This window comes from Balaenoptera acutorostrata, chromosome 20 (assembly GCF_949987535.1).
Source record: "Balaenoptera acutorostrata chromosome 20, mBalAcu1.1, whole genome shotgun sequence".
Classification (NCBI taxonomy): Eukaryota; Metazoa; Chordata; class Mammalia; order Artiodactyla; family Balaenopteridae; genus Balaenoptera; species Balaenoptera acutorostrata.
Window position 1 is genome coordinate 49,688,963 of NC_080083.1, and position 24,296 is coordinate 49,713,258.

At 38.2% G+C, this 24,296-nt stretch overlaps 1 protein-coding gene across 3 annotated transcripts in view; it reads left to right on the forward strand.

Moving 5' to 3' along the window:
- Positions 1–24,296, forward strand: part of CEP95 (centrosomal protein 95) — a 66,897-nt gene continuing 42,601 nt past the window's right edge. Inside the window, exons 1-9 of one of the 3 annotated variants that reach the window (XM_057535544.1) lie at positions 1–420; positions 1,884–2,012; positions 3,099–3,206; positions 4,859–4,969; positions 8,116–8,221; positions 9,647–9,762; positions 13,538–13,621; positions 21,848–21,979; positions 22,925–23,118. In XM_057535544.1, coding sequence (XP_057391527.1) covers positions 402–420; positions 1,884–2,012; positions 3,099–3,206; positions 4,859–4,969; positions 8,116–8,221; positions 9,647–9,762; positions 13,538–13,621; positions 21,848–21,979; positions 22,925–23,118 — 999 coding nt within the window. In that variant the 5' untranslated portion in view covers positions 1–401. The remainder of the gene's footprint in view (positions 421–1,883; positions 2,013–3,098; positions 3,207–4,858; positions 4,970–8,115; positions 8,222–9,646; positions 9,763–13,537; positions 13,622–21,847; positions 21,980–22,924; positions 23,119–24,296) is intronic. The other 2 variants (XM_057535542.1, XM_057535543.1) reach the window with 2 other exon arrangements.

Genomic DNA, 24,296 nt, shown 5'->3' on the forward strand with positions numbered 1-24,296 from the left:
GGCCGCACTACTTCCCCAGTTGGCTTCGGCGGAGGAGTACAAGACGGAATAGCTCACCGGAAGTGCTGTGCTAATGCCCTCGGGAGATCGGCCTGGGCTGCTGGGTGACCCGGGCTGTCAAACCCACCCACCCGAGATCCCCTTAGCGGGATCTGGCCGGTGGAGAATAGTATCTAGAGCCCGCAAACGGCCGCCTCGGCACGTGTTGCGAAAGGAAGTGCTCCCTTGGTGACCAATCAGCAGCGAGAAGCCGTTTTAACGTCCCTCCCTCTTCCACCCCTCCACGGCACTTTCGTTAGGTTCTTCCTTCTGTCACCGCTGGGTTTGCGCCGTGAGGCCCTCCCAGGACACCGTCCCGCGCGCGCCCGGCTGGGAGTCCGGCGAGGACCTGCCTCCGCGACATGGCCTGCTCAGAGGCTGGTGAGTGTCGGCCTTGAGCCCCGGTTGTGTGTGGACTGAAGCCGTACAGTCCAAGTCCTCGAACGCTCCTGCCCATCTTATCTTGAGGCCTCGGGCGGGTCTGGGCTGCCGGTGGGGCTCGTGACAGACACCCCGTCGTGTCGGCGGGTTTTCTGAATCGGGTCTGTCAGCCCCGCTCCCTGGCCCCTTCGAAGCGGTCGAGCCTGATTTGGGGGCGGGGGGAGAGAAGGGCCCTGCGGCGAGGCCCGCAGCACGCCCGCCTCTTGGCTGCTAAAAACGGACGGTCAGAAAGTGTCCTTCCCCGGACAGCTGTTTCTCTGGGGAATGTGCCCTCTGCTCTTGCATTGTGGGGATTGAGGCCGTACGTGCATCTGTTTTGAACTTCTGAGGACTGGCATTGTAAATATCTGTTGATGCCTCTTCTAAAGTAGAATAGTGGTGGACTTTTCTCTTCAGTGCTTTCTAGAGTTAACCGGCTTTGTCCAGCGCCGCTTTTGAAAAACGAATTGATTTGGTTGTCAAGGACGCTTTCATTCTTTTCTCCAAGACAGCGTTCAAACCAGTTGTCATGGTTTGGTCAGCTGTGAGTAATGGGCATGGGAGAGGGAGACAACGTGCCTTGAAGACACACTTGCACATACACACATTTATTTCTAGACATACTGAAGATAACGCATACAGAATAAAAGAATTTCCCCCTTACTCGCCAGTTATTTGAGGGAATAAGTGTTTCAAACTTGCTAAATTACCTTTGGTCGAGAAACCCTTGAAATAATTTTGCTAATCCCAACGATAAAGGGGTGATACACAGGAAACTTCGACAGTATTGGTAATGTGTTAGCTCTGAATTTAGAGACGTTTTTATGTATTTCTCAAGTTTCTTTTCATATGCATCAAATATAATTAAAAATGGAACAGATGCAGTAATGTTGGTGTCATTACTCCAGTTCTTAACAGCCTAAGTTAATCACCACCTGTTTGGGCATCAGAGAAATTCCACCTTGAACGAGATAATTAGGTAAAAACATGACTAATGCTATGGGGAATTTGAAGCACCATCCATTAATTGGTTTCTAGTAACCTCAAATTATTATTCACAATCTGTCTTTTATAAAACATAATATTCCTGTTTACTTGTAAATGTGTTTTAAATAAAAAGACCTACGTATGGCTTGTAAAATGAGGACTACGGTAAGTAACGTAAGATTTTAGGTTGCAACAGTGAGAATTGGATCTGCATCATAGTTTTGACTACATTGAAATTATTGGAAGTCATCTCAAGAAACTAAATACATCTTTTCGAAAATCATGACTAGGAGGGTCTTTGAAGTTCTCTAACAATCAAATTCCTTATCTTCTATAGAATTCAATATCTGTTTTTGTGGGGGTGGTTTTTTAAATGAACGTATATGAAGTTTTCTAGTACAAGTTAAGGCTTATCTTTTCCCTTCCTTTCCCAACAGAGTGGGTAACCATTGCCAATAATCTTCTTTTGCAATGTCACATACACCTGAGGATTCGAGAACTAGAAGACTGTGATGCTAATGTTTTTATTGCTCTTTATCAGTCTGTTTTGGGAGAAAAGGTACCAGGTAAGGGTACTTAAAAGTGGGAGTAATAGTATCTGTATCTTAGGCCATAAGTTTCTAGGGTTTTCTAGTTAGATCCTATAGTACATATAAAATCTTGAGTTTTCTCTTTGCATACATCTTATTTCTATCTAAATAATAGCATTCATTGCCTTAATGAATACCTTAGGAGACCCACCTGTAATAACTGCCTTGGTCATCAACTGTTTAATCATTCGTAATGCCCTGTGAAAGTCACACCTTTTCTGTAAATGTACCTTCATAGTTCTAAAATTGAGTGGAATTTGGAAACTTGTTGAATCCTGGTATTTAACCAATGTTACGGATAAGAATTGTTGTTTGCACTTTGTTCCCGGTTAAATATCTCAGAGTTCTTATCCATAGATTGCTTTGCTGCCTCTGTATCTTTATATAGTTTATAACCATTAAGCACTAAAGTTCTGTGTAGTCTCTCTTCCCTCCATTACCATGAGTCAGTGCCCTCATCGCTTCCTGGAATAATGGGATGGCCTCCAGCTGGTATCTTTGATACTAGTCTCAACTCTCTTTAGGGTTCAGAGGCAGGTAGTTATTAGACCAGTCTTTTAGAATACTTTTTTCATCCTTCCCCAAGACATTCATCTTCCTCAATACCAGAGGAGAAACTCCAAATTTAAGTTGTTAAAATCTTTCGAGACTATGCTGATCTTTTAAACCTTTATACCAATAATTCCCAATAGGCTGCTTTAACAAGACATACACGAACCCCTCCTTGCACACCTGCCTATGGTTATAGGTTAAAGTCTCCCTTGGATTTTCTCCCTTATTAGAGTATTAGTATCTCCTTGAATTCAGGGACCTTTTTAGCTTTCTTTAACACGGTGCTTATTATAGAGCATGTTCATATATATGTTGATTGAATAAATATTCAACCATATTCAATCAATAAACATTCAGCCACTAAAGATTCTACTTTGTGGAATTCAGGCTCTGTTTATCTGTACGTTATAGCTTGCTCTATTTGGGCAGAGCTCAGAGGCCTGGTCAGAGACAGATAGATGAAAACTTGGACTCTCATAGATGCAAAATTACGTAGTTTTTTTCCCACAGACCTCATAGCTATTCCCAGGAGTCAAGAGGATGAAGCTCACAATGTACAAGCAGTAATTGATTCATTGGCTTTGGATTATCTGCAGGTCAGCTTGTCTCACATAACAGGTTGGTATATATTTAACCATCAGATAATTTTGCGTTTTACTAAAATAATTTGTTTTGTAGCACTCTAGATATTGTTTAACCAAATGAGTAAGCTTGTGAAATAGACCAAACAGCAAGACTGAGCCAAGACAATTCACTGGTATAGTTAAGACAACCATCCTTATGAGCTTTTCCAGGAGTCATACATTGAGTTTGGGATAGGTCTAAGATATAAGAATCCTAGCTGGTAGTTTGAGGTGTGTTTTGTTGTTGTTACTTTAAAGCTATCAGTCTGCTTGTTTGTAGTTGCTAAAAATTAGAAACACCTAAATGTCCATTAATAGGAACAGGTTAAATAAATTATTATAGCTCCATATAGGGAACTACTCTGCAGCTGTGAAAGATAATTGATGGTGCTCTGTATACAGCATTCCATATTAGCAGAATGATCTCTAATATATATTGTATGAGAAAAACGTGGTGCGGTTATAATGCTAATGTGCAGAGTATGCTACTATTTGTAAAAACTAAGGTGGGGAGAAACTATATGCAGTTGATTGAATGTCAAAGGACTCTCTAGAAGCATATGCAAAAAACCTGTAATACTGATTACCTCCAATGAGAGGAACTACAGGGCTGCAGGACAAGGGTGGGATGAGACTTTTCATTTTATACCTTTTGCACTTTTGGAATTTTGAACCATGTGAATGTATTACCTGTTCAAAATAAAACCGTAAATTGTTTTTCAGCCTTTTTCCAAAAAAGTGTACATGCTTGTATTTAAAAGCCAAACATACCAAATACATTTGTAAATCCCTATTTTTGGTAAATAGAAAATGAGGATTAGTTCAGTAAATTATTACAAGCTAATGAACAGAGGGAATCTTGGGGACTTGAAACTATACTTAAGTCACTAAGCAAAGGTTTATACTGTTTTATTCTTTGACAGTCGTTAAAAGAGGTATATGTTAATCAGGGTAGGTCATTTACATCTCTTATTTTGATATATCAATAAGATCTTAAGTTTTTTAGTGCAGTTCTAGGTGAATGAATGTGGTAAACTAGTTTGGAGAAAATTCATTTTGAGGGATAACCCTGGGATTTCCCTGTTCTTTTGAAATTTGGAATGGCTTTATCACCCAAGTAGGGTAATTTCTGGTATTTGTATTTACTAAATAAACATACTGTACACCAGGTTGTGTCTGCTTATAGAACTTTTTGATGCAGAGCTGCCCCTGACAACTCATACCCACCCCATCCCCATGGAAAGCTGCAAAACTGCTTACCTCCTCCAGTAGACTGCAAAGCAGCAGTGTTCCCTCCTGCAATTTTTTTCGCCAGCCTAATAAAGTTCAGCTTAGTTGCTTTATTTATACTTCAGTATAAAACTTAGAGGATGAAGTCCACTTATTTTGCTTCTTGATAAATGAAGGACTATGCCAATGAATTATCAACCATACTATTCAAGACTACCCCTTTTTCTTCAGATACAATCAAGCATCAAGAAATTAATGTTTTTAATATTTATAATATTTATAATATTTTTTCTCCTGGATTAATTTATAATCTTTGTATCGTGAACAATATTTTCACAGTGGTATATCCATTTCAAAATTATGAGGCTTTCAATTTCTTGGTTAATTTTTTTTAATAGCTCTGTATTCTGTGTTCAGGAGAAAATATAGTGAAAGGAGATAAAGAATCTATTAAGAATCTCCTAGAAATATTTGATGGGTTACTGGAGTATCTTACAGAACACATCAGTGAAACATCTCACGAGAAAAGTAAGTTTAAGAAACAAATTTGGTTTGATTTATATTCTGTGTTATGTCTCTTTTTGTCTTTTATCTTTTTGCCTATTTTTCTCCATAGTAATTAGAATCACTAATACACTGTATCTGATAAATTTAGTTATAAATTAAATTTCAATTCTCATTGTTCCAAGTGGTTGAAACCTCTATCCTAGACTACCATCATGTCTTTTGTTAACTTGGATATTGTTTATAAGGTACTTTAAAGCTAATCTATAATAGAAAGCTAAATCTGGCTAAAATTGCTTATTGTCCTATTACATGAAATTCCTTACTCCAAAATTTCCTATGTCAGAACTGCCATTTTTTTTTTTTTTTAAATAAAAGAGTGAAGCATTTGTCTTTACTTTCCTATTAACTGTACCATTGAGTAACCAAATAGTAGACTAGAGAAAGCATCTTCTTATAACTTTGTTCTAGCTGTTGAATGAAAACAAAATGAGAGAATTTGAATATTAACATTTTAGAACCCTTGATGATTTAATTTATGTAGGTGTTGAATATCAGTGAATGCTGACACTCAAAAAAGTGTAAAGAGACATTAATTATATTAATTATGTGCTTCTTGATGAAAGAACACATCACTACTAGGGTCTTGGTAAGGGAATCAAATCTGAGACTGATCAGGCATCTGGATCCAGAACTGCCATTTTTGTTATAAATTTGGATACTGGGGAGGCATCAGCAGGAAGGGTTGGTACATTTCTGTCTCCAACCTACACTTCAGTTTGTGACAGCGTGAATATTTTTTATTTCATTCTTCAAGTGACTCAGTTCTCCAAATCGTAACGGTTTATTGTATGAAATTTTGATATTATGTTTCTTTAATGATAAAGATCATTATTGCTGTATTATTTTCCAAAGGTGTCATGGTTATTTAAACTGGATCATTAGTGTATAAGTGCTATTCATAATCTTTGGCTCTATAAATCCCATTTCTAGGGATTTGTCCTAAGAAAATAATACAAAAGAAAGGTGCTTGAAGGTCTTCACACAATGTTATCATTGGGGGGAAAAAACAAAGAACCTTATGTCTTAACAGTTTGAGACTGGTCAATAAATAATACTGTATGTATTAATACACAGTGAATAATATATGACCCATATTAGAATGGGTTTACTATTGTAAAGTTATCCAAAACAAGTTTTTAGCAGCAATAGCAATTAGTATAAATTCTAATACAAACGAAGACAAAAAATTTGGGCAGGCTCATCATTCCTAATTCTCACACTGTTGATGGTGAGACCTATGCTGTGAATATAACATCTGAAATTAATCTTAAATTCTTTAGTTAGAGGTAGTTTTCTACCTTTTATCCTTGTTGCTGAAAAAGACTTAAAAGCATATAGAGATAAGGCCTAGAAGGAAAGATTGAAAGGCACGCCACACTGTACATTTTTTTTTTTTTCAAAAAACTTCTGAGTTTTGAGTGTTTAGTGTATGTTAAATATCAACCTAGGTACTCTGGGAAGATTCACAGCTGCATGCCATGTTTATTGCTCTCAAAACTATACTCAAGTCAGGGAGACTGCCATAAATACATACAGTAAAAACATTGTAGGAGAATTGGGAAGGAGTGAATGACATGCAAAAACTCACCTAATTCAAGGCTACCAGTAGGTATTTCGATGCTCTGTGGCTTTTTAGTCATTTTAGCAGCAAGAGTAAGGGGAAGAAAACTACCTAAAAGAGTGATTAATTTGAAATGTTCTAACGACAGGAATTTTTATGATGTAGTACTTGATTGCATGTAAGGGAGAGATGATAGGCAGTGGGGATGGAGAGGAGGACAGACTGAGAGATACTTACATGTGAGGCTGGTAATAAAGAAATGCTGAGAGGGGGATCTTCCCAGGGGAGGTCAGTAGGATATGATAAGCTTAGTGCTGCTAGAAGGGAGTTGCTCAGATGGGGCCTCCCTATGTGATAGTACTGTAGTTGGAGAATGTTTTCTGAAGTCTGATTCTCACCTTTGCAGGTCCAAGTTTATATAGCAGTATTACCTAGAGCTGATCAGAATCTTCAAAATGCCAATTAATAATGGGAAATAAATCTGTATTATCACTAGTCATGTCAGGTACAGAGCAGTTTCTTCTGAGCTAGCGTTATCATTTACCACTGAAGATCAAGGGATTTGAAGGCAGACTATGGGCTTAATGCTGCCACTCACTGTATGACTCACTAAGTTTCATCCCTCACTGTAGGACTGAAGCTCTCTAAGCCTCAGTTTTCTCATCTGAAATTCTTTCATGATTGTAGTGAAGGTTAATAGATATGCATAAATAATTTAGTATTGAACCTAGCCCAGAGTAAATACACAATGAATATTGACTAATGTTGTTAAAATGTTGCTTGGCGAATATAGAAACAGAAAAAAGTGAAGGTGGTTGTTTAAACAGGAAATCTCTAGAAGTGGGATGGGAATATCCAGACGGGTATATCTGAAGTAGGAGGTTTCATCCACATACCTCCTGAAATCACTTCCCTAGTGAGTTACTGCCACTGTGAAAGTGTATTTCTTAAGTATGTTGGGGTAGAAAAAAGGTTGAGAGTCTTATTTTTTTTTTTTGGGTGTGCCGTGTGGCATGAGGGATCCTAGCTCCCTGACCAGGGATCGAACCCATGCCCCTGCAGTGGAAGCACAGAGTCTTAACCACTGGACCGCCAGGGAAGTCCCAAGGTTGATAGTCTTAAGGAAAATTTCATCCACACCTTGATGTGGTCTCACTCTTATCTTAGGCTAGGGCATGATTGTCTTGCAGCTTGAGGTAGGCTGACATAGTCATGTTTTCCTGAAGCCACATCCTAGTCATCTTGCCTCAGATATCTCATAGATATCTCTATCTCACAGATAGAGAAGTGTAAAGAATACTAAATGAACCTACCACCTGGCTTAAAAAATAGAACATTGCTAATACAACTGTAGACCCTGCTTTTAAAGCAACACTTGCGTGCTCATTGCAAGTAATGATTTGGTTCTTACTTCACTTTCACTAGAGCCCAGTTTACCAGGAAGGGGTTGAGGGTATTTTACTGTCCTTACCTCTACCCATCCCCTGTAGAGAAATAGTTGCATTAACTTGGGTTTTTTGGTATTGTTTTTATCTGTTCTAAACAGGTGAAACTGGACAGGGTTCTAAAGGATCCCATCGAGGAGACCCTTTGGAAGAGCGAGAAAGTACTAAAGAATCCAGATCATCATGGAAAAGAGTTTCTTTTGAGAGGTAGCACTCAATATCTGTGAATTTAAGCAAAACAAGTTATGCTTTTCTTTCTACTAAGAATTAAAATTGCACACAATATACCAGAATGACAGCAAAAAAACAAAACAAAAAACAAAGCTGATGTGAAAATTTACTAACTTCTCATGTTTTAAACCTCCCTGAGGGAGTTTTAAGAACCTCGAGCTATATATAGTACTTAATTCTCAGCATTAGCCACCTACTTAATTTAAAACATTTCCCTTAATCATCAAAGTAGTTTATGTTCCTTGTTGAAAACTTGGAAAGTACAGAGGAATAAAAAAGAAAAAAGATGAACTGTATCATTCAGAACTAAGTAACTGCTTGTTAACATTTTGTTGTAATTTAGCCTTTTTTACTGTGTTTTTCTTTTGGGGATTTAGTCATATTGTCTGTATAATTTTGTTCCCTGCATTTTAAAGTTTAACACATCAAGTCTTTTCCTAACTTAATAAACTCTTTATAAAAATCATTTTTAATCACTGTATAACATATCATGCATATGGGTGCATCATAATTTATTAAACCACGCCTCTGAAGTGGAGGTAGTTGTTCCTTTGTTTTTCATATTATTATTATTTTTTTAATGTGATACATACTTCTGTTTCTTTCTCTACCCTCCTCCCACTCATATATTTAAGCTACATTGAGAGTCGAAGACTATGAATGATATAAGGCTATTAAAAGTTGCCAAATTACTTTCCAAAAAGGCTGTGACTATTTAAATACCCACCAGCAGTATAAAAGTACTGGGTTACTGCACCCTTATCAACCAGTATCACCAACCAATACCAGAGTTTTAAAATTTATGCTGTTTTCATAGGCAAAATGTAATGTTGTTGCAGGTTTGATTGTACTTCTGCCAAGAAGAGGTTGAACATGCTGCTATGATTTTCCTTTAAGTATCCGATTATCAGTTTTTTTATGGAGTTTGTCATGGTTTGAAAAGCACAGGCAAAGCCTTCTTGTTTAAATATAGTATGTTGTAGAAAATGTGTTTTAAAGGAGACCATCAGAAAATAAATTTTTTGACTTTATTTTTCATTATTAGATTAAAAAAATAACAGAAGTGCAGAAGTGAAACAATAAAAGGATGTTTAATACAAAATTAATATCCCACCTAAATTCCCTTCACTTCCACACCTCTAAAGTAACCAGTATTTATTGTTCTCTGTGTATATTCGCCTGTACATTTAATCTTTGACACTTTATACACAGCTTTTCCCGCCATACATGTATCAGTTAAAACAGATAAGCAGCAGAAGGAAAAGTCTCCTGTTTTCTGCACATAACAATGACGAATCTGAACATCCATAGGCAGGCTGCTTGAAGCAGCTCTCGGGATCCTCACAGAAAGGGCCCTTTGTGGTCAGGCCAGGCCATCAGTAAGTGAGGAAACTCTTTCAGGTGCTCCTCGTCATCTGATGCATTGGGCCCCTCTTGGGGTGGAGATGAAGCAGAATCCACTGGTGAAATAATTAGACTTGGAGACACAGCACACACCTTTTCTCTAAGAAGTAATGGTGAGTAGTTAAACTTCAAATATCAGTTATTGTTATTCAACATAAAACTGTGAAAATGTAAATAGTTATACTTAGAAGTGTTTAAAAGTTGAGAAGAATAGAGAGAGCCCTAACTGGACATCAAAATTGAAATTCCAGAATACTACAGTTACCCACTATATATGAACAGTTGTCCAGAATGAGTCAAGTGGGAGTCCTAGGCACATGGGCAAATAGGTGGATGCAAGTTTGTCATGTAATATGTGGGACTTGATACCCTAGGAAGAAAATTCTGGATGCAGCTTAACAGTCTGGTCACACTCAAAATACCCCTTAAGTATAGTTTCCTGAGCTGGGTGACTCACTTTTTTCATGGTTTCAACCAAGTGTGTACATCCAGTGGCAGTTTTTCTCCCAGGCTTCAGGCTATATTTCCAACAGTCTCCTGCTTATACACAGTAAACCTGAATATCTCTCAGGCCTGTTTTGAGACTCTCACCTTGCCCTCCTCCAACCATCCCACTTCCTGTTTTGCCCATCTTGGTTGTCTTGCTTTTCTCTTGGCATCATATAGTTTCTTTTTTCTTTTCTTTTCTTTTTTTTTTTTTTTGGCTGTGCCATGCAGCTTGCAGGATCTCAGTTTCCTGACCAGGGATTGAACCTGGGCCATGGGAGTGAAAGCCCAGAATCCTAACCACTAGGCCACCAGGAAACTTCCAACATCATATAGTTTCTTTTGTTGGAATGCTCTTCCTTCCTGTTTCTGGCAAACTCACTCTATACAAAGCCCAGCCTCTGAGGCTCTGTATTCCTACATTGTGGTCTTCTCACCTTGAGTATTATGTAAACTTTGAGTTCCAGGGACAGTAGCGACCTCATATTCATTCAGCAAATATTTATTTAATGCCTTCCCTTTGCCAGGCAGTGGTGATACAGTAGTAAACAGAATAGACACAGGCACAAATCCCTTCCCTTATAGAACATATATTCTACTTGTGGAGGCAGTCAATAAATAAGACAAGTAAGTGAAATGTCTGATAAAATTATTCACATTCGTCTTAGTATTCCAAAAATTAGCAAAACAGTAGGCCCACAATAAGTATGTTTTTAAATGGAAGAACAGGAATGCTAGAGTAGAATTAAGTACATTAAATTATGGGAATCAAGTGGCCTACATTGTCTTCCAGACTCTGCTGCTGGCACTGTGACTTTGGACAAGCCCCTTATCTTTTCTGAGCCTCTGTTTCTTCAAGTGTGAAATTAGAGAATTAAACTAAACCATCTTTGAAATCCCTTTCAGCATTAATACTCTAATTCCAAGGAATAGACACTCCATTCCAAGGAATTGTGTTCGAAGAACCTATGTTTGGGAGGTCAGACAGTAAGCCAAAGACATGTACTTGCCACTGGGATGGGCAAAGTAGCAGAATGACCAGAGTCAAGTGTAGGTAATGCAAGAATGTTTCTTCAAGGTAGAGTCAGATGAAAGGGATGGTGATTTTAGAAATGGTGTTCTGTGATAGCAAGTGCCATGTAGAAAGGTTATATCTATAAAAAGTGAATTATTATTTTCAGATTTTAACTATTCAGATTATAATGCAATTAAAAGAAAAAAAGAAATGGTTGAGAGAAAAGCCAGGCTAAGGTGTTTGGGTTTGATGTCATATGGTAGCTTCCTTTTATATTTGGATTTTAATTCATCAGATAAATGTCATCATACACATTCTTAGACATCTAATTTAGGCTTTAATTCCAGGACTATAAATCTTTCTTTTTTATTGCAATATAATTGACATATAACATTATATTACTTATACAGATGTACAATATGATTCTTCAGTAGTATGTATTGCAAAATGATTACCACAGTATGTCTAGTTAATATTCATTACCAAAAAGTTACAAATTTTTTTCTTGTGATGAGAACTTTTAAGATCTACTCTATTAGCAACTTTCAAATATACAACACAGTTATTTTCTTCTTAAACCTTTTTTAAAATAGATATAACTGATGTACAATATTATATGTTACAGGTGTACAACATAGTGATTCACAATTTTTAAATTTTTATATTCCATTTATAGTTATTATAAAGTATTGGCTATATTCCCTGTGTTGTACAATATATCCTTGTAGCTTATTTTGTACATGATAGTTTGTACCTCTTAACCCCATCCCTGTCTTGCCCCCTCCCCACTGGTAACCACTAGTTTGTTCTCTATATCTATGAGTTTGTTTCCGTTTTGTTATATTCACTAGTTTGTTTTATTTTTTAGATTCCACATATAAGTGATATCATATAGTATTTGTTTTTCTCTCTGACTTATATCACTTAGCATAATACCCTCCAAGTCCATCCATGTTGTTGCAAATGGCAAAATTTTCATTCCATTTTTATGGGTGAGTAGTATTCCATTGTGTATGTATATATATATATACACATATATATATGTGTATATATATATATATATATATATATATATATATATATATACACACACCACATTTTCTCCATCCATCTGTTGATGGACACAGGTTGCTTCTGTATCTTGGCAATTATAAATAATGCTGCTATGAATGTTGGGGGTGCATGTATCTTTTCAAATTAGTGTTCCCATTTATTTTGGATATATAGCCAGAAGTGGAGTTGCTGGGTCATACGGTAGTTCTGTTTTTAGCTTTTTGAAAAACTGCTGTACTGTTCTCCACAGTGGCAGCACCAATTTGCATTCCCACTAATAGTGTACAAGGGTTCCCTTTTCTCCACATCCTCACCAACATTTGTTATCTGTGGTCTTTTTTTTTTTGGAGGGGGTCAACATACACTTTTTTTTAATGTATTATTTTTTTTATTAATTTTTTTTGGAGTATAGTTGCTTTACAATGCTGTGTTAATTTCTGCTGTACAGCAAAGTGAATCAGTTATATGTATACATATATTCCCTCTTTTTTAGATTTCCTTCCCATTTAGGTCACCACAGAGCATTGAGTAGAGTTCCCTGTGCTATACAGTAGGTTCTCATTAGTTATCTGTTTTATACATAGTAGTGTATATATGTCAATCCTAATCTCCCAATTCATCCCATCCGCCCCCTCCCCCCCTTGGTATCCATAAGTTTGTTCTCTATATCTGTGTCTATATTTCTGCTTTGCAAATAAGTTCATCTGTACCATTTTTCTAGATTCCACATGTAAGTGATATTATACAATATTTTTCTGACTTACTTCACTCTGTATGACACTCTCTAGGTCTATCCACATCTCTGCAAATGGCATTATTTCATTCTTTTTTTATGGCTGAGTCGTACTGCATTGTATATATGTACCACATCTTCTTTATCCATCCCTCTCTTGATAGACATTTAAGTTGCTTCCACGTCCTGGCTATTGTAAATAGTGCTGCAATGAACATTGGAGTGCATGTATCTTTTTGAATTACGGTTTTCCCTGGTATCTGTGGTCTTTTTGATGATAGACATTCTGACAAGTGTGAGGTGATATCTCATTGTGGTTTTAATTTGCATTTCTCTGATGATTAGCGATATTGAGCATCTCTTCATGTGCCTGTTGGCCATCTGTATGTCTTTTTTGGAAAAATGTCTCTTCAGGTCTTCTGCCCATTTTTTAATTGGGTTTCTTTTTTTGATGTTGAGTTGTATGAGCCTTTTATATATTTTGGATATTAATCCCTTTGTCAGTCATCTCATTAGCAAATATTTTCTAATTTTAACGATTGTCTTTTTTTGTTTTTTTGTTTGTTTTTTTGGCCATGCTGCGTGGCATATGGGATTTTAGTTCCCTGTCCAGGGATCGAACCCGCACCCCCTGCATTGGAAGCACAGAGTCTCAACTGCTGGACCATCAGGGAAGTCCCTAAAGGTTGTCTTTTTGTTGATGGTTTCCTTTGCTGTGCAAAAACTTATAAGTCTAACTAGGTCCCATTTGTTTATTTTTGCTTTTATTTCCTTTGCTTTAGGAGACAGAGCCAAAAAGATATTGCTACAATTTATGTCAAAGAGTGTTCTTCTAGGAGTTTTATGGTTTTTGGTCTTACATTTAGACCTATAATCCATTTTGAGTTTATTTTTCTATATGGTGTGAGAAAATGTTGTAATTTCATTCTTTTACATGTAGCTGTCCAGTTTTCCTAGCACCACTTATTGAAGGACTTTTTCTCTATTGTATATTCTTGCCTCCTTGTCATAGATTAATTGACCTTCAGTGTGTGGGTTTATTTCTAGGCTCTCTATTCTGTTCCACTGATTTATGTATCTGGCTTTGTGCCAGTTCCATACTGTTTCGATTACTGTAGCTTTGTAGTATAGTCTGAAGTCAGGGAGCATGAATCCTCCAGCTCCTTTTTTGCTCAAGATTGTTTTGGCTATTCAGGGTCTTTTGTGTTTCCATACAAATTCTGACATTATTTGTTCTAGTTCTGTGAAAAATGTCATTGGTAATTTGGTAGGGATTGCATTGAATATGTGAATTGCCTTGGCTAGTATAGTCAATTTAACAATATTCTTCCAATTCTTGAACATGGTATATCTTTACATGTGTGTGTCGTCTTCAGTTTCTTTCATCAGTGTCTTATAGTTTTCTGGGTACTGGTCTTTTACCTCCTTAGGTAGGTTTATTCCTGGGTGTTTTATTCTTTTTGGTGCAATGACAAATGGGATTGTTTCCTTAATTTCTCTTTCTGATAGTTTGTTGTTAGTGTATACAATTGCGACAGATTTCTTCATATTAATTTTGTATTCTGCAACTTTACTGAATTCACTGGTGAGCTCTGGTAGTTTTCTGGCGGCTTCTTTAGGATTTTCTATATGTAGTATCATGTCATCTGCAAATAGTGACAGTTTTACTTCTTCCTTTCCAATTTAGATTCCTTTTATTTTTTTTTCTTGTCTGATTGCTGTGGCTAGGACTTTCAATTCTATGTTGCATAAACGTGGTGAGAGAGGGCATCCTTGTCTTGTTCCTGATCTTAGAGGAAATGCTTTTGGCTTTTCACCATTGAGTATGATGTTAACTGTGGGTTTCTTGCATATGGCCTTTATTATGTTGAGGTATGTTCCCTCTATGCCCACTTTCTGGAGAGTTTTTATCATAAATGGGTGTTGAATTTTGTCAAAAGCTTTTTCTGCATCTATTAAGATGATCCTTTGATTTTTATTCTTTCAGTGTGTTAATGTGGTGTATCACATTAACAAATATGCAGATTCTGAAAATCTTAGCATCCCGGGGATAAATCCCACTTGATCATGGTGTAGGATCCTTTTAATGCATTGTTGGATTCGGTTTGCTAATATTTCATTGAGAATTTTTGCATCTATGTTCACCAGTGATTTGGGCCTGTAATTTTCTTTTTTTGTGATATCCTTGTCTGGTTTTGGTATCAGGGTGATGCTGGCCTCATTGAGTGAGTTCGGAAGTGTTCCTTCCTCTGCAATTTTTTGGAATAGTTTGAGAAGATTAGGTGTTAACTCTTCTCTACATGTTTGGTAGAATTCAGCTGTGAAGCCATCTGGTTCTGGACTTTTCTTTGTTGAGAGTTTTTAAATTAGTGATTCAGTTTCGTTACTGGTAATTGGTCTGTTCGTATTTTCTGTTTCTTCCTGGTTCAGTCTTGGGAGATTGTACATTTCTAAGAATTTGTCCTTTTCTTCTAGGTTGTCCATTTTATTGGCATCTAGTTGTTTGTAGTAGTCTCTTATGATCTTTTGTATTTCTTTGGTGCTGGTTGTAACTTCTCTTTTTTCCTTTCTGATTTTATTGATTTGGACCTTCTCTCTTTTTTTCTTGATGAGTCTCGCTAAAGGTTTATCAATTTTGTTTGTTTTTTCAAAGAACCAATTCTTAGTTTCATTGATCTTTTCTATTGTTTTTTTAGTCTCTATCTGTTTCTGCTTTGACCTTTCTTTCCTTCTGCTAACTTTGGGTTTTGTTTGTGCTTTTTTTAGTTCTTTTAGGTATAAGGTTAGGTTTTTTATTTGAGTTTTTTTTTTGTTTCCTGAGGTAAGCTTGTATCACTAACTTCCCTCTTAGAACTGCATTTGCTGTATCGCATAGATTTTGGATTATTATGTTTTTGTTTTCATTTGTCTCCAGGTATTTTTTTAATTCCTCTTTGATTTCTTCAGTGATCCATTGATTAGCAGCATATTGCTTAACCTCTGTGTGTTTGTGTTTTTTGCAGTTTTTCTTGTAGTTGATTTCTGGCTTCCTAGTGTTGTGGTCAGAAAAGATGCTTGATGTGATTTCAGTTTTCTTAAATTTACTGAGGTTTGTTTTGTGGCCTAGCATGTGATCTATCCTGGAGAATGTTCCATGTGCACTTGAAAAGAATGTGCATGCTGCTTCTTTTGGATTGAATGTTCTGTATATCTATTAAACCCATCTGGTCTAATGTGTCATTTAAGGCTAGTGTTTCCCTATTGATTTTCTGTCTGGATGATCTGCCCATTGATGTAAGTGGGGTGTTAAAGTCCCTTATTATTAGTGTGTTACTGTCAGTTTCTTCCTTTATGTCTGTTAATGTTTGCTTTATGTATTGAGGTGCTTGTATATTGAGTGCATATATATTTACAGTTGTTTTGTCTTCTTCTTGGATTGATCCCTTGATCATAACATAATGTTCTCCTTTGTCTTTTGTAACAGTCTTTAATGTCTGTTTTGTCTAATATGAGTATTGCTACCACAGTTTTCTTTTGTTTTCCATTTGCAGTGGCTCTCTCTCTTTCCATATATATATGTGATTGTCTTAAGTTGCTGATCTCTCACTTTTAAATGCATTTTAACAACCCTGCATTTGTACTCTTCTTCCTTCATGATTACTGTTTTTGATATTATATCTTACATCTAATTGTTTTGTGTATCCTTAACTGCTTATCGTGGATATAAATGATTTTGCTCCTTTTCTCTTTTAACCTTACTAACTGTGTGTGTGGATGATTTCCTACCTTTACTGTATGGTTGCCTTCAGCAATGAACTTTTTCATTTTGTAACTTTCACCTTTCTAGTTATGGCCTTTTCTTTTTCACTTAGAGAAGTTCCTTTGACATTTGTTGTAAAGTAGTTTGGTGATGCTGAACTCTTTTAGCTTTTGCTTGTCTGTAAACTTTTTGATCTCTCCATCAAATCTGAACGAGAGCCTTGCTGGGTAGAGTATTCTTGGTTGAAGGTTTTCCCCTTTCATCACTTTAAATATAGCCTGCCACTCCCTTCTGGCCTGCAGAGTTTCTGCTGAAAAGTCAGCTGATAGCCTTGTAGGAGTTCTCTTGTATGTTATTTGTTGCTTTTCCCTTGTTGCTTTTAAAGGTATTTTTAAAAATTTATTTATTTAATTTATTTATTTTTGGCTGCATTGGGTCTTTGTTGCTGCACGTAGGCTTTCTCTAGTTGCGGTGAGCAGGGGCTGCTCTTCGTTTCAGTGCGGTGGCTTTTCTTGTTGCAGAGCATGGGTTCTAGGCACCCAGGCTTCAGGAGTTGTGGCTCGCGGGCTCTGGAGTGCAGGCTCAGTAGTTGTGGCGTATGGGCTTAGTTGCTCCGCGGCATGTGGGATCTTCCCAGACCATAGCTCAAACCCGTGTCCCCTGCATTGGCAGGTGGTTTCTTAACCACTGCGCCACCAGGGAAGCCCCCCTTGTTGCTTTTAATATTCTCTCTTTATCTTTAATATTAGCCCTTAGAACTAGAGTGTGTCTTGTAGCATGGGACTTCTCTGTGCTTCCTGGACTTGACTGTCTGTTTCCCTTCCCAGGTTAGGGAAGCTTTCAGCTATTACGTCTTCATATGTTATCAGCTCCTTTCTCTCTCTCTTATCCTTCTGTAACGTTTATAATGCGAGTATTAGTGCACCTGATGTTGTCCTAGAGGTCTCTTAAAGTGTCCTCATTTCTTTTGATTTCTCTTTAATTCATTCAGCATCAGTGATTTCCACTACCCTGTCTTCTAGCTCACTGATCCATTCCTCTGTATCATTTAGTCTACTTTTAATTCCTTCTAGTGTATTTTTCATTTGTTATTGTATTCTTTATTTCCATCTTGGTCTTTATATTTTCTAACTCTTCATTAAAAACTTCTAACTTCTCATTCTGTGAATCCATTCTTCTCCCGAGTTCTTTGATCATCTTTATGATCACTACCCTGAACTCCTTCTCCAGTAGATTGCCTATCTCCACTTCACTTAGTTCTTCTTCTGGGGTTTTATCTTGTACCTTTATCTGGAACATGTTCCTCTGTTGCCTCATTTTGCCTAAGTTGCTATTTTTATTTTTATGTATCTGGTATGTTGATTGTATTTCCCAACTTTGGAGAAGTGGCCTTTTGTTGGAAACGCCCTATGTGTCCCAGCAGTATGTCCTACCTGAGCTATATGCTCTAGGGGTTCCCCCTATGAGGACTGCATGGGTCTTTCTGTTGTGGTGGGCTCACTATGTGGGCAGTCTGGTATGCTTGGTTGGCCCCTGGGCCAGTTGGTTGCCTTGTGCAGAGGCTGCCAGCTGCTGGTTGGCTGGTCACGAGGTGGCTAACTGCATAACCACAGGGACCCCTGGGGCTTATACTGGCTCAGTGGTGGGGAGAGTCAGGGTCTAGAAGACTCCAGGGCTGTTGCCTGCCCACTGGTGGGTGAAGCCAGGTCCTGGGTTAGTGCTGGTCTACTGGCGGACAGAGCCAGGTCCTGGTTGCAGAGCCCAGGGTCCCAGAGCTTGTGTTGGATTGCTGGGTGGGGGTGGGGGGTTGGGGGGGCAGTTCCTGATACAGTTGAGTATGGGGTCTGGGGTGTCCTGAAGCTTGTGTTGGCCTGCTAGTGGGGAGGGCTGTGGCCCAGCTGGTCCCAGCACAGGGTCTGGCCTGCTAATGAGCAGGCTGGGTCCATAAGTTGCAGGACTAGTTTTCTTTCTTTTTTTTTTTTAATAATTTTTTTAAAATTAATTAATTAATTAATTTGGTTGCGCCAGGTCTTAGTTGAGGCTCACAGGCTCCTTCGTTGAGGCTCACCAGCTTGTTAGTTGCGGCAGGCGGGCTTCCTTAGTTGCGGCTTGCCAGCTCCTTAGTTGAGCAGGAAGGCTTCCTTAGTTGTGGCATGCAAATTCTTAATTGCAGCATGCATGTGGGATCTAGTTCCCTGACCAGGGATCGAACCCGGGCCCCCTGCATTGGAAGCGCAGAGTCTTAACCACTGCGCCACCAGGGAAGTCCCAGGACTAGTTTTCTTGAGTCTCATGTCTGTCTCCTGGTGGGAGAAGCTGGTCCAGAGGCTAGAGCAGGCTCCCTGAAGGGCAGGGCCAGGGTGGGGCTGTGTCCCTGCCCAGTTAGTTGCTTGGCCTGATGTGTCCCAGCACTGGCACCTACAAGCTGTTGGGTTGGGGCCATGTCTTGGCGCTAATGAGCTAGAGGTAGGATTCCACAATGGCACTTGCCAGCACCAGGATCCACATGGTAGAAGGAGCTCCTAAAAATGGCTGCTGCCAGTGTCTGTGTTCCCAGGTGAACTCCAGTTGCCTCTTGCCTCTCCGGGAAGCTCTCTAAGATCAGCAAGTAGGTCTGGCCTAGGCTCCTCTCAAATTACAGCTTCTGTCCTGGGTCTCAGTAGATTTTGTGTGTGCCCTTTAAGAATGAAATCTCTATTTCCTGCAGCCCTCTGGGATTCCCAAAAGTAATCTCCAGTGGTCTTCAAAGCCAAATGTTCTGGGAGCTCATCTTCCCAGTGCAGGCCCCCCAGGCTGGGGAGCCTATGTGGGACTCAAGACTTCTCACGCCTTTGGCAGAACCTTTGCAAAGTAATTGTTCTCGTTTGTGGGTCACCCACTGGGGGATATGGGACTTGACTATATTGCAATTCTGCCCCTCCTAGCCATCTTGTTGTGGTTCATTCTTTATGTCTTTAGTTGTAGAAGATCTTTTTTGGTAGGGTCCTATCTTTTTCATCGATGGCTGTTCTGCAGATGGTTGTGATTTTGATGTGCCCATGAGAGGAGGTGAGCTCAGAGTCTTTCTACTCTGCCATCTGGGCCATCTCCCTTCCTTAAACCTTTTATATAAGTAAGGAGAAACCCCTTCCTATGCACCTCGTAACAGGATACACAGCAGGGTCTCACCATTTTGCAAATCTGGCCTGCCCCTGGGGCCAAGGCACTGCTGCTCTGTGACTCTGAGTGGGGGAGGGGGTAATGAGGCCTCTACAAGAATTGGGGTTTGCTTTATAGGTGGCGTGAGCCAGATTCCTTATGGAGGAGCCTGGGATGAGAGGCCTTTGGCGCCCAGGGCACCCCCCCCAATACAGTATTAATGTAGTCACCATACGGTACATTACATTCCTATGACTTACTTATTTTTTTTTTTAATATTTATTTATTTATTTATTTATTTATGGCTGTGTTGGGTCTTCGTTTCTGTGCAAGGGCTTTCTCTAGTTGTGGCAAGCGGGGACCACTCTTCATCGCGGTCCGCGGGCCTCTCACTATCGCGGCCTCTCTTGTTGCGGAGCACAGGCTCCAGACGCGCAGACTCAGTAATTGTGGCTCACGGGCCCAGCTGCTCTGCGGCATGTGGGATCCTCCCAGACCAGGGCTCGAACCCGTGTGCCCTGCATTGGCAGGCAGATTCTCAACCACTGCGCTACGAGGGAAGCCCGACTTACTTATTTTATAACTGGAAGTTTGTACCTTCTGACCATCTTCACTCATTTGTTCTACTGAAGACCGTTGTTTTTTTTGGTAAATGAGATGTATTTACTATACAGATACTTAAATAATTGACTTTCTTTTTTTTTTTTTTTTTTTGGCCACACCGTGCAGCTTCCGGGATCTCAGTTGCCTGACCAGGGACTGAACCCTGGCCATGGCATTGAAAGCTTGGAATCCCAGCCATTAGGCCACCGGGGAACTCCCTAATTGAAATATTATTAATGCTTACAGTAGAGAAGTTCACAGTCTCTGCAATAATAAAACAGTATCTTCTAAAACAGTCTGAAGATCATTGAGAGAAATTTGTGTAACTTTCATTCTGACAAATTAAAATTTCCAGATGATAACTAAGCATGAGATTTTAGGAGAAATTCCATCAAAAAAGAAAGAGCATGTGAAATGGTTATTCAAGGAGCCGAAGAAAAAAAGGGACCTAGATAAAAATGAATTAGTCTGTGGTCAAACTGAGGACAAATTCAGTATCATGAAATCGAGGACCAAGTTGTGAATTTTGAACATTATGTCTTAGAGGATATACATGTGAAATACGAAGTTATGGAGGGAAATTTACATACTTAAAACATTTTGATACGAAAATGGCCATATTGCACTGGATTGTGGGAAAGGAGAGCACAAAAAGATGTATTTGCAGATTTTTAAAAGACATCAGTTGAGTGTCAAAAATTTGAAAATACAGTATTCGGGAATAAATTGTGTGGATTTGGGGATCTGTACAAGGTGAATTTTTCTGTATTTAGTGATTTTATCAGTTGACCGTATTGGTAAACAATGAGTTTTCAGGGTGCATTCTCATACCTTTGAAGTGAGGAATAAGTTTATGGTGAAGTCTTTCATTAAACTGAAGAAGGGATAGATAAGTAGAAAGTTATTTAGAGAGGGGAAGTCATTAATCCATTTTGTTTGTGGGAAGTTTGTGTGTTGTAGATTTCCAAGGGAGCAAAGTGGATATTCCCTCAATTTCAGAACTATTTTTAATGTAGCTCTCTGTGTACTAACATTATAGAGCTGATTCAAAATATTAAGCGTTTGAAAATTAGACAAAACAATTTGTTTGACCTACAAATCTTTGATTATGGTACCAGCCGAGATCTCTAGTTTAGAGATATACCTGTGCAACAGTCAGCATTTCTGTTACAAGTCTGGCACCTATTTTTCTAAAGCAAAGGAATGAAACACTGTGTAAAACTTTGTTTTTAAGTTATATAAATGATTCTGGGCTACAGAACTATGTATTGCTCTCTGATAGTTATTAAAAGTAATTGGTATTTCAAGCAATCAGACCAACATAGTTCTATGATTATGTCACTTCTGATATTTTTATCCTCAGGGTATTAAACTCGTAGCTTTTAGTCTTAACATTCAGCAATAAAAAAGTTTTACTTTAATATTTTCTAGGTGCCCAAGGTCCTAATGAAATGCAGTCTAAAAAAGCCTCAACCCTACCATGTTCTGACTCACATGAAGAAGTGCTGAACACTCCCTCATCTAGTTTTTTGTCCAAGAGTGGGACATCCTTTGTTGAAGACAGTGAGTAGTAATACACTGAGTTCTTGAGACTCTTGCTGTGAGTTGGAGACAGTAGTTCTTGCAGCAGTTGCTATTAGCCTTTTTACTTTTGTTGCTCTACAATTAATGCGATTCATTTTGGTTTTACGTGACCTCATTTGTAAATGTTTGCCATTAATTATGAACTCGGATTTCTTCATAAGATGGTCTTTGGTCACATGTTTTGCATCCGCTATTTTATTTAAATCGTCTCCTCTCAAACAGAGACTTTAGGACAATAAGAATCTGTTATGTTAGACTGATTAGATATCAGTTGGTGGTCTTCAAATTATAATAACTTGAAAAATATTCTCATTTTGTACTGTCTCTGAGGTTTTCATATGGTTAGTATTATATAAAGTCATTGTTAATGGCTAACTATTTTTATAACATGTGGATGAACCATAATTTATAGGTTTTTAGTAATTTTTCATTATTTTTAAATTAGGTTTTTAGTAATTTTTCATTATTTTTAAATAACTTTTTAGGAAGCATTTTTATGATAATAACATTAAAATTACATTCTTCCTGATTTAATTAGGTCCCTACTTGTTTACTGAGGATGAGTCCCTATTTTCATTGTTTTTAGTAATTTTAGGTTTTTAGTAATTTAGGTTTTTAGTAATTTTTCATTATTTTTAAATAACTTTTTAGGAAGCATTTTTATGATAATAACATTAAAATTACATTCTTCCTGATTTAATTAGGTCCCTACTTGTTTACTGAGGATGAGTCCCTATTTTCATTGTTTTTTTGGTGTGTTTTTTTTTTTTTTAATCAAGTTTAAAATACATTTCTAAGTATTGTGTGTGAACATGTTTGTATAGGGTATGTGTATATATAAAATGATACAGGATATATATATATATATAAAATGGTTTATTTCTTAGAGTTCATCTTAATGTCCACTTTGATTTGTCCAACTAGCAGAAATTCCTTCTGTGGATATGATTCCAAATGCTAGGAAGTTAGGGGAGCCTATCCGGTCAGCTATTCCTTTACATCCACCTTACCATCCTTCAGAGCCTCGAGCTCCCTGCCCCATGGGAAAAGAATACTTGCGTTCAAGTCACTGCTCCCATACCATGAATTCTACTGGAGAAGGCACAGCATTTTCTGTGGTAAGTGGAAAAGCTTGCTTTCAACTGGTCAAAAGTCTATAGATTTAAAAAGGTCTCTGCTAGAATTGTAGTCAAGGATACTGCACTAAGCACTGTACTTCTTAAAATTTACCTCTGCATATACCTGTATATTCTTACCCTAGGAAGATAGGGACAGGATGACTATGTAAAAGGGGAAATAGTAAGAGCCAACACATACTGAATGTTTATTTTGTGCCAGGCACAGTTCTCCCTAATTTGCAGGTATCAAATAAATTTCTTCTTACAGCACAGCTCTCGAGTAGGTACTATTTATATTTCCCATGGGGAAGCTGAAATAGAGAGTTTAAGAATCTTGTCTGAGGTCACACAGCAATTGTAGAATTAGGATTAGAATTCAAGCATTCTAGTTTCAGAACCCATATTGTATGTCTCTAATTAAGTAATTGAAATGTTTTAACATATAGGAAAGTGTCAGAAATAATCTTTCATCCATATTCCTATTATCCAGCATGAACTACTGTTAACTTTTGGCCTATTGGCTTCTGCTCTTTTCTTCTTTGAAAATAAAATCCTTTTTTATACAGTCATCCTGTTCCTATCTTTCTAGCAACAAGAACACTCAGGTAGGGCTTCCCTGGTGGTGCAGTGGTTGAGAATTCGCCTGCCAATGCAGGGGACACGGGTTCGAGCCCTGGTCTGGGAAGATCCCACATGCCGCGGAGCAACTAGGCCCGTGAGCCACAATTACTGAGCCTGCGCGTCTGGAGCCTGTGCTCCGCAACAAGGGAGGCCGCGATAGTGAGAGGCCCGCGCACCGCAATGAAGAGTGGCCCCCGCTCGCCACAACTAGAGAAAGCCCTTGCACAGAAATGAAGACCCAACACAGCCAAAAATAAATAAATAAATAAATTTATTAAAAAAAAAAAAAAAGAACACTCAGGTATATGCCAAGGGTAAATTTATAAATGATACACTCTCATTATTAAAAATTCACATGGTGCCGAAAAAGTAATTAGCATTAGGTGACCATAATTCTAAACATTCTGTGCATCTATTTAGATAGGAGGGTAGATGGATAAAAAGAGAAAAAAGGGATCATAGGATAATGGTTACCTTTGGGGAAGGCTTGCAGGGATGGTGGAAGGCCTTCTGAGTTGCTGGTAATATTCTTTTTCTCTACCTGGGTTGCAGTTAAG